This window comes from Propithecus coquereli, unplaced genomic scaffold (assembly GCF_000956105.1).
Source record: "Propithecus coquereli isolate 6110/MARCELLA unplaced genomic scaffold, Pcoq_1.0 Scaffold228, whole genome shotgun sequence".
Lineage (NCBI taxonomy): Eukaryota > Metazoa > Chordata > Mammalia > Primates > Indriidae > Propithecus > Propithecus coquereli.
The window spans coordinates 682,923-693,599 of NW_012147819.1; the positions used below are offsets into that span (position 1 = coordinate 682,923).

At 40.1% G+C, this 10,677-nt stretch overlaps 1 protein-coding gene across 2 annotated transcripts in view; it reads right to left on the reverse strand.

The window, feature by feature from the left end:
• Window positions 1–669: 669 nt before the first annotated feature.
• TMEM154 (transmembrane protein 154) overlaps window positions 670–10,677 on the reverse strand; it is a 61,369-nt gene continuing 51,361 nt past the window's right edge. For both annotated transcript variants that reach the window (XM_012645233.1, XM_012645232.1), the window contains one exon: window positions 670–3,002. In XM_012645233.1, the coding sequence (XP_012500687.1) occupies window positions 2,971–3,002 (32 nt within the window). In that variant the 3' untranslated portion in view covers window positions 670–2,970. The remainder of the gene's footprint in view (window positions 3,003–10,677) is intronic.

Here is a 10,677-nt window from a genome sequence, read left to right on the forward strand (position 1 = left end):
AGATGAGACAGTACCAAGGCAAAGCCAAAGAGCTGCTCAAAAAAATACATAATTCAGGCAACTGGTTGCTCAGGTTGTACAATTTGACCGATTCCACTCCCCATTAACACGCAGGAATTCTTCTGGTTGTTGTCATATTGCAGAAATTTCAGAAATGCAACTGTAAGTGAAGTTGCTCTGGACTGCCTGTTGTAGCTACGAAATAGAAACCCCAGAACTCGTCCTGAGTGCCTTCCGAATGTGAAAATGTCACGTGTTCATTTAATTCAGCATAAAATTTCAATGTTTTCCTGACAGTGACAATTTCATCAGTGTCTTCCCAGTGTGAAGCCGTGTCTTACCACTCCACTACATTCCGAATTGGTACTAATTCTCACAGAAGCTGAAACTAAAGTCTACGTTTTATGTTTACTCAACAGAAGGCCTTTTCCCAGAGATGGTGTGAACTGATGGTTTAAATAACCAAAATAAAAGAATAGATAGAAGTATTTTTTTTAATTGCTGGAGCTGCAGTGAACAGCAGAAGCATCTGCCACCCCGAATATATCCGGGCCGATCCAGGCTGTGTGCGCAGTGGATAACAACGCCCTTCCTAGAGAGAGAAGTCGCATCATCGAGTCACAAACAGATATTTTTACATATTTATTAAAACAAGTTTCCTGAGGAGTCCAACTGGGCAATGCTGTTCACCTAGTTTGCTTATGATGTACAAAAAGGCAGTAAAACTTACAGATCTTTAAAGTCAGATTTTGCTCTCATTGGCTATCCAATTAGGGCAAATTAATGAGTTTTTTTTTTTAACTAACAATAATCTGAAACATAAAATTAGGTTTGGGCTTAAAAGCAATTCTCAAACTTGTCATAAATACATGATGCCTATTGACTGAATAACCATAAAAAGACACAGGGTGCTAGAATTGACGCTGGACTGTTTTGACTCACACTAACTTCATACATCTTGCCAGAATATACCCGCTTTTTAAAAAGTGCCTTGTACACTGTGCCATCATAGATTGGTCAGATATAAACTCAATGACACGTTGCTAAAATTTGCTTCTTCTGGGATTTCAAATTATTTAAAGTACTGAGTGAGAATATTTTTATCATATCAGAAAGAACAGCTTCATCAAAGTAAGATCCCAGGACCCTGTATACTTCTCTGAGCTTGTGCAGTTCATTATTTGATAGGGTGGGATCAAATTTGAAGGCCTGAGTGTTCCCTTTCCTAGAGAGAAAAAGGATACAGAGCCTCTTCTGAGAGTCAAAATGTTGATGAGAAACAAACTGAAAGTAGTAAACATAGCAGAAAACTACACACGTCATGATTCGGAAAACAGCGATTTTGGCATAAGTGTCTGAGAGTCAACTGTGGACCACAAGTTGAATACGAGCATGCAAGGCAGCCGTGAAAACACAAAGCCATATTCGGATGTGCTGACGAGAATATGACAGGCAAATCTGTTGAAGTTACATGCCATGAAGAGTCTTTTGTCTCTACTCTACGCGGTCCCGGGAGAGCATCATAGCAGTGGTTAAACACAGCCAGACAGTTCTATCTTGCATGGTATGGAAAGGCCTCTCTGGTTTTTAACTCTGCCTTTAAAATTATCGGCATAGTTCAGAAGGCAAAAACTTGTTAAAGGAATCCTAAAAAGTAGAAGAGGGGCAATTTTTTTATGCATTAAGGCAGACTTTCAAACACAGGACCCCCAATTTAGCAGCAAATGTTTTTTGGCCCCATCTCCCCTCAGGTTATATGTGGGTAGTAAAATAAATAGTTTTCCTTATTTGTTTCTGTCCTGGAATAAAATATCAGGTGTTATAGGAGAGCTGAGGACTCCCAATTTGCTAGATTGCTTTAAAGGTCACAATTAGAAAATTAAGGATTAAGTGGAGATTGATTTTATATGAGTGGGAGTGGTCTATGGGCCCTTCCGGCATTTTGTGCCATTGCTTTTAGCACAAGGATGTCAACCAATATCACATAGGATGTCATTGCTGATGGCCCGACAGTGACCTCCTGGAGTGCTGTTTGAGGACATGAGGCTTATCCCAGTTTGGCGGGAAAGAATGCTGAGCACAGTGAGTGACATCCGCCACAGGCACAGATATTTCCTGCTCCTCTTCTGTTTGTGTCAAACTACCTTAGAGATCTCTGAGACACAGAAGGGTGACAGATGACGCCCCTGCTCACACTCCCTCCCCATATATCACACTCCAGTGAGGTGTGGGGAAACAACAAAGAGCTTTGGGGAAATGTTGACAAGTAGAGGTGATTTCAGCTGAGGAAAACATTTGTTCTTTCGTGGAAGATTCTAGTTCCTCTGAGAAGTTCCCGAGGGTGACTGGACCTGGCTAATCAGGGTCTACAGGTCACCAAACAACAGCTCATCGGGACTGTGGACTCTCTGGCAGCGTCTTTTTGGCCAGCGGAGCTCACCACCCTGCTGGCAAGGTGCAGACATTGAAAAGCTTGCTTTGTTTGGTGTCCTGTCTGTGACATAACACGCCTTGGGAAAATTTGTTCCAGCTGAATGTAATCTACCTGTAACAGAACTTGAATAATCAGAGGAAATTATCCAAAGCTAGTTAGGTAATAAGGTGGCCCAGAAGGAAAGCATGGATAACACAGCTTCCTGATGTAAACCACGGGAATGAAGAGAAAGGTAACAGGGACTTAGCCTGGCCAGAGCGGGTCCAGCGACACGTGGGTGGAGAGGAGGGAGAACAGGTCGCGTGCTCGTCCCCCACCCAGCAGGCAGCAGTGGACGGCAGCCAGGCCTCTTCCCAGTGCTTCTCAGCCACACCTTCTTCCCAGGACAGGTGAGGCCATCATTAGGAAGAGTGGGCGTTGGGAGAAACAGCAAAAGGTTCTTGTGTCTATGTTGATTTGAAATTAATTAAATTCCTATCCTCTTCATCCTCTGTTGGCCCAGCAGGCTCCCTCAGGGCTGCTTCTCTTGGAAAACATCAGTACCATGCAGCTTTAGGATTCATTATCACTGTAAGAAAAACAAAACAAAACAGGGTAACAGTCTATTTCCAAGAAGCTATCGAGAGCTGGTCACTCCAGTATGGAGGTGACTTAAGAGAACATAAACTGTCGGGAAGCCAGTAGTGTCCAGCATGTGATTTCCAAAACAAAGGTCAGTTTGAATTTTATATTTGATCCCTGAGGAGGAAACTCCTGAAAGCCAAGAAATAATCCCTCACCCTCGCTCCAACATCCCTCCCCAGTGCTGATGTGGAGAGAACCAGATGGAGTTGGGGTTCCCCCTTTAATTAAATCTAATCCCCTTCTTTATGAGTATATGCCAAATTGCCTTTTCTTTTAAAAAAAAATGTTTTCCATGTGTTGTTTTCCCTCAAGAGCTTGTGGTCCTGGCATGTTTTCAATCGCCTGTTCTGTTCATACCTACAAAGGATCCGGAGGTGCCTTCTTGGTGTCATTTAGAATTCAAATCAGGCATCTTGGGGTGTGAGGAGACATAAATTATGGACACGGTATTTGAACATGACCATGCTGTTGGCTGATTTGTGCTTTTGCTTCTAACTTGGCTGTCTCTGTCAAGTATCTGGCTTCACACCGAGGCCATACCTCCCCCAGTCTCCCGGAAAGCAGGCTGCTCACCCTTCCTTGTGCTTCTCCTGTTAGTTTTGTGCCCCCTCACTCAAATCCTAGAAGCTCTCCATTTCAAGTGACCTCTGTCTCCAGGGAATGATAATGATCAATAGATTTGGTATCTCCTTGGCTCATAGATATGTACAGTTTGCAATAGACAAAATTCTTCTGACTCCTACCCCAGTGCTCTCCTGCTCAGTGAAACACCAGGTGTTTCTGAAGAGGACTTTGAAGCAAGTCAGATAGATAGATAGGTAGATGGGTGGATAAACAGATAGATGACAGGTAGACGGGCAAATAGAAGACAGATCGATCAGTCTGTTGATAGGTAGATCCATCCATGAGAGGGGAGGGGAGACATCATGTGTACCTTCACGTGTGGTGTTTGTCCCTGTTGTGAAGATGAGGGAAGAAGCTATGATAAGGAGGGAAGAACAATTGGAGAGGGGGTAGGGGGGAGGTCAGAATTTTATCTGAGGCAGGGAAGTGAACAAATGGACAAACTATATCAAAACATTTAAAATGGAAGCCTTGACAATTGAAGAAATTAAGAAATTTTTGAAAATTAATGAATTTTTTATCTAAAGGGTAGATGTAACAACCCCTTTTACTTATGTCACCCTGAATAACTCTTAAACTGGCCAAGGAGGTTTCATTTCCTCGAAATGGGGTGCTAGCAAGATAGTATTTCGAAGACCCAGGAGTCCATCTCTACAGAACATGAGTCTCTGAATGGCCTGTTTTCCTTTTGGGGCCTTATCTTGAAATTTCAGCCACTCTAAGCAGAGTTTAATACAGAGCCGAACTGCAAGGGCAAAGGCATCTTTTGTCCACAACACTGATCTGTGTCCAGCTGTTGGAACTGAAGTGATTTTTAAAGTTAATTAATATAAAATCAGTCCATATTAATTAATAAAAAAGATAGAAAACACAAATAAGCAAAACAAAAATACTAATAATCTCACTACATTAACATTTTGGTATTTATTCTCCCAAAGTTTTTTCTGTGATAATGATATCTATTCTTTTTGTACAAAAATGGATCGTATTATGTATATTGTTCTGAAATCTGCTTTTCTCACTCTCATTCACATATAAACATCTTTCCTTCCTAATAAATACGTAATATCTTTTTAGTAGCTACATAGCATTCCATTGTCTCACAAGACCAAAAAAATTTTTTTTTTTGCTAATCCCTTATTGTTAAACATTTAGGCTATTTCCAGTTTAAAATTTTCATTTATTATAAACATTGCTACATCTTTGCACACTTTCAATTGTGACCTTTGCATAAATCCCTAGAAGAGGAATGCTAGGTTGAAGTTTATGCAATTTTAAAGCTTTTATAGCCCTTTGTCAAATTATCCCCATTCCCTAGACATTTCGTACAATTTATATTCTCCCAACACTTCCCTTCAGGGAAATATCCTTCTCCCCACATGCTCTCCAACAGTGGATATTATTGTTTTCATTTTTCTGTAAGTCCAATGGATAAAAATGGTATTGTATCTACTTTTCCTTTTTTTATCACTATGAAGAATAAACATTTTTTCAAACATTTAATTGGCAATTTCAGTTTCATCATTTGCTAAATTGCTTATTGACGGTCTTTGCTCATATTTAAAATGGGACAATTATCTTTTTATCAGTTGTGTATTAAAAATAATCATTTTTTGTTGAGCATATATATTGTAAAACTTTTTTCCCAGTTTGTTGTTTATCTTCTAATTATTTATTGTGTTTTTTGAAGTTCAAAAATTTTGAGCTTTTAATGGGATTAAATCTATCCTTTTCTATAATGGTATGGTTTCTGACTGGTGTGTCATAAGACTTTCCTCCTCCAAGTGATATAATATTTTCCTGTATTTATATTTTTTCTGGCTTTTTTCTTTCTTTTTAACATTTAAACTTATCCGGAGTCTATTCTAATATAAAGAGCTCTAAATTTGCCCCCAAATGTCAGTCAGCTGTCCCAAGACTATTTATTGAATAATACTCGCTATGAAATGCTCATTCGTATTTGTTCCAGGTTGCACTGTTCAATTGTTGACCAAGCATGACGTGTTTCCTGCAAACTTCCCCACCACCCACTGCACCCTTGCCATCGTACAATTGCTCTTTATCTTTCTTTTAGAATTGTCCTGGCTATTTGAGCACAGTTATTCTTCCAAACGAAATAAATGTGCATTGGGATTTTTAAGAGATTGGGTTGAATTTAAAGTGATAATTTTTACGTTGTCAAGTCTTTCATCAGGAACACAGGATACTCTCATTTGTTCAAGTCTTTTATGTCTCTCAATAAAAATTTGAACATTTTCTTTTTATATTATCCCATGCATTTTTTCAGGTATCTCTGGGTAGTTCACATTTGCGTTGCTTTTATGATAGTATTAATGTTTGGATGTGCTAATGAGCAGCTTTTGCAGCATAGTTGATAAGAGCACTGGGTCAGAGAGGCTGAGTCTCAATCAGGGCTCAGTCACTTTCCTGCTATACAACTTGGGCAAGCTCAGCTTTCTTAGCCTAAGTTTTCTCGTCTCATTTCACCTGCAAAACATACATAACCGTACCATGAATTTACTATTGTTGTAAAGAATAAATGAGAAAATGCAGGCGAAACGTTACAGGCCTGACACACGAATGAATATTAGTTATCCTTGTTTTGCAGATTTTACAGTAGCCAGTGTCTGTTGGCAAAACACTAGCTTGAATATCGTTTCAGATATCCAAAGGCTTTAAGAAACCATCTTGCAAAACAAACTTTAAATTTCTAAGGAGAAGCATTTTGAAGACTCAGCAAGAGACACTGTCTGTCGACAAGAATTTGTTTAGTTAAAGGGCCAACGAAGAAAAGGAGCTCAAGGTATGGTGCTTACTGCTACATCGCTGTGAACCGTGAACAGTGGACAAGCACTGCCACATAAGAAACAGTCCCAACGTGGGTACAAGTGGCTTCACCTGTGGGGTATCAGGTCACTCCCAGAGCGCAGCCACGCTCACTGGTGGAGGGATGGCCACGAGGCTTGTCATTAAGTCAGCAAGCCGGGATCTGGTGCACCACCGGGGCCTGCAGGCATTCACTCATTCTCTCGCTCTCTCTCTCCTTTATTTAGATATGTTCCCTGCTGTCTTTTTGGCTACTTATCATCTTTATGAAATGATCAAATAAACCCAGATGTTTTTAACTCTGGCAAATCCTAGAGTTCCCCGTTAAAAATATCTTGGCAAACTGCCACGGAATTACAACAGAAAAAATGAGCAATCTCGCTTCGAAACTTTGTGGATCCCCTCAATGTTAATAGGTGCTGTTTTAGTAACTTATCCATGACAGTGACATTAGTGAGTAATTTTTCTAGGGGTGTTATGCAGATGTTTTAAGAATGTGAAACACCTTTCCCAAAAGCCTGTATGGTAACAGGCTAACAAATAAAAACAAATTTAATTGATTAAAAAGCATCGTCTTATTATTTTCTTTAAGAAGGCATGTAATTGGCATGCTACCAGTTAAATGAGAACAGAGGCAACTCGAATACCTTGTTTCATAACTGCCCCTTTGTTGCAGTCAGGATCAGATAAGTCATCTTTGTTCTCCTGACCCGTCTGTCTTGTAACAATCCCTCTTTATGACCACAGCTCATGTACCCTATCTCCAAAGATGGCAATAAACCTGTGTTAAACCTTCCCCGCGCTAGGATGCTCTCTAACTCATCTTGGGGGAAGTGCAGAGTTCAGTTTAGCACAAAGTCACGTAACAATTAGATCAGGCTCCTTTTCTCTTCATAAATATCATGTCCTTTCTCCTTCCCGTAAGAGGCCTGGCCCTGGGCGGAATTGTAGAGGTCACCCATCTGGCTAACATCACAGCCAGGCCTAGAATTAGTCCAAGACACATAGATCATGCCCATGGAGTAGACACAATCTGGGCCACTCTTCAAGCAATGCATGGTTTTTAAGATTAGTACATCTTCCTTCCCCCACCACAGACACACACGCACACACACACCCTCCTGCATTTTAACCAATTTCAGATTTGAGGGAAACCGACTGGCACTTAATACTTGTTGGCTTGAAGTACAGATGGTCCCCTGCTTACAACGTCCCACTTAGTGATTTTTCAATTTTTCAACTGTACAATGTTGCGAAAGCGATACGCATATGTGCATTCACTATACTCCTTGACTTATGATGGGGCTACATCTTAATAAACTCATTGTACACTGAAAATATCCTGTGCTTTTGACTTAACGATATTTTCAACATGCAATGGGGAACCCCATCATAAGTCAAGGAGCATCTATATACTTTTAAATGACTTTTGAGGGACCAGAGAGGAAAAGAGGAAAGAAACTCATAAAGAAAAATAATGGAAGTAGCCACAGAGATTTACTTGAGCAAAGAGGTAAAAAAAAAGTTCACATAAAACTGCTATTTTCTTGCAATTAATGGTTAAGCCAATGACCGCACTGGCTGACGGACGCAGCGTTCACAAAATACTTTCATGTATTAGCCTCATGGTGGCTGGCTTTCTTGTGCTGTGTCCTTTTTTAAAAAAAAATCTATAATTTATCTTTTAATTTACAAAATTTCTTTTATTTTAATTAATTAATAAAAGAAAATGAAAATGCAGTTTTAAAAGAAACTTTCCTTTAGCTAAATTGAGCTTTATCACAAACCTGCCATGTGAACTTGGACAAGCCACTTAACTCCTCTGAATTCCAGGTTTACTCAGACAGCTTCTTTCATTTTTTGTTTGTTTGTTTTTGAGACAGGGTCTCTCTCTGTCACTGGGCTAGAGTGCAGTGGTGTCATCATAGCTCACTGCAACCTCAGACTCCTGGGTTCAAGCAATCCTCCTGCCTCAGCCTCCCGAGTAGTTGAGACTACAGCGAACACCACCACACCCAGCTGATTTTTTCTATTCTTGGTAGAGACAGGGTCTCACTCTTGCTCAGGCTGGTCTCAAACTCCTGACCTCAGGTGATTCCCCCACCTCAGACTCCCAGAATGCTAGGATTACAGGTGTGAGCCACCATGTCCAGCCCAGATAATTTCATTTTTAACTGGTTGTCTTGACATGATGTAGACAGTGTCAGGCACATATTAGGTGCTCAATAAATATCTTTTGAAAAACTACACTGAAAATTGTAGTTTCTCATAAAAAGAGAAAGAGGGAAGAAACAGGAAGAAATTCACAAAATTCTCTATTAAACTCACCTGGACAACTCTTGAGAAATACTGAAGTTACCCATTTTTATAATGCCATTGAGCTAAGAAACATGAGTCACAGAATAAACAGTAGCGGTATTGTAATTTAAGAACAGGTATACTGTTACTAACCCCCTCTGACCTAGTTAATTTCTCATGTAATAGTACCTAGACATCTGGCATATAGAAAATGCTGTGTATTAATAAATGTCTTATGATTGTTGTGGTTATTACCATACCTTCAAAATTATAAATCCACCCGGGTGGAACCAAATCTAATTCTTTCCCTAATCTTTCCCAATGTTGTTGCTGAATGTGAAGTCATCCCTGTGGTCAGGAGGGATAAAGGGAAAAGAGATGAGCAGTTGATGAGTATTTGTGATTCCCTGTGTGCGATTATTCATCTAAGGTCGCAGAGACAGAAACGCCGAGCTTTCGGGAAACTGTCTAACTCTAATGCCTCAGAGAAGGAAGAGGTTGGCTAGATTATATGGGCCATGATAAAAGGGTCTCGTTTGTACCACTATCTACTGGCATTTGGGAGGGTGTTGTGAGGGTCGGGCTAGACAATAAGGAGTGCATTTTCTATAGAGAATTTAAACAATAATAAAACAAACTAAATGGACCTGGCTTTGGGCATCACCATGTGCTGGCAATGTTTAGTAATGCAGTGATGAAATTCTCTCCAACTCAAGGGCAGGCCTCTCCCACCACCCTCCTCACACCTCTTGGAACACCACTGACCCTATTCTCTTGTCCAGTGCCAGGCACAGGGCAGGTATGAATCACGGAGAAATGCTAAGGTGAGAAATAAGAATATAAAACTCTCCTCTTTCCCAAAAATTCCTCTGTTGCTTTTCCTATTGACTTTTTTTTTTTTAAACATCATATAAACTTCCCATAGTATTTCGTACATCTCTGGTCCTTATTAAAATTCTGTGTTATATTGTAGATGCCATAGCTCAAGGAAAACGTCCATTCAATGAGGACAGACAAAAGTAATGAACAAGGGCTGGCCAATGAGACATATGGAAAAAGTTCTGAAAGACCTGTGATTACGGACCTTAACAAGAGGAGCTTAAAGGGTTGAAGTCCTTGCACACGATGTGGTATATTAAGATAGTGATCAGAGAGACTCCGTTTTCCTAGAAGCATGATGGGCTTAATATATAACAGAGGTTCTATGTCAGGGATGTCTTTCTCACATCAAGGAAAGCTGAGCCCTATAAAGGGATTCCAGAAGTCTTAGTTTATCAGAAGGTTGGAGAAGTATGTTTGCCACTAAATTCAATCTTCGATGACTGTTACGTACTTTCCAAAGCATTAAATTAATACTTTGGATTAGTATACTTTGGATTAGTGTGTTTCGTATACTGCTTCAATGATAGGAGAAGGGTCACCCACAGAGGTAAAAGGCAATGGGGAACCTTGGGTGATAATGATTTGTCAGTGTAAGTTTACTGATTATAACAAACGTACCACTCTAGTGGGGCGTGTTGATAATGGGGGAGGCTGTGCGTGTGTGAGGGCTGGGGGTATGCGGGAAATCTCTGTACTTTCTGCTCAATTTTGCTGTGAACCTGAAACTGCTCTTAAAAATAATCTTTAAAAAGCTAATGGGGGAGAGGGAAGAACTATTGCCGCTGCATAAAAAGAATTGGTTTCATTTGCATGGTGCTGTAAGACTTACATTGTGGGTTTGTTTTCTCATGTGATTCTCTGAAACTAGAAGGACAGGTGCCCTTATTTCCATTTTTCAAGGTGAGGAAACTGAAGGTCAGAGAGCTGAAGTGATGTGTCTTAGTCTAAAGAACAAATTAGCAGTAAAGTGAGGTCTTTTTTTTTTTTTT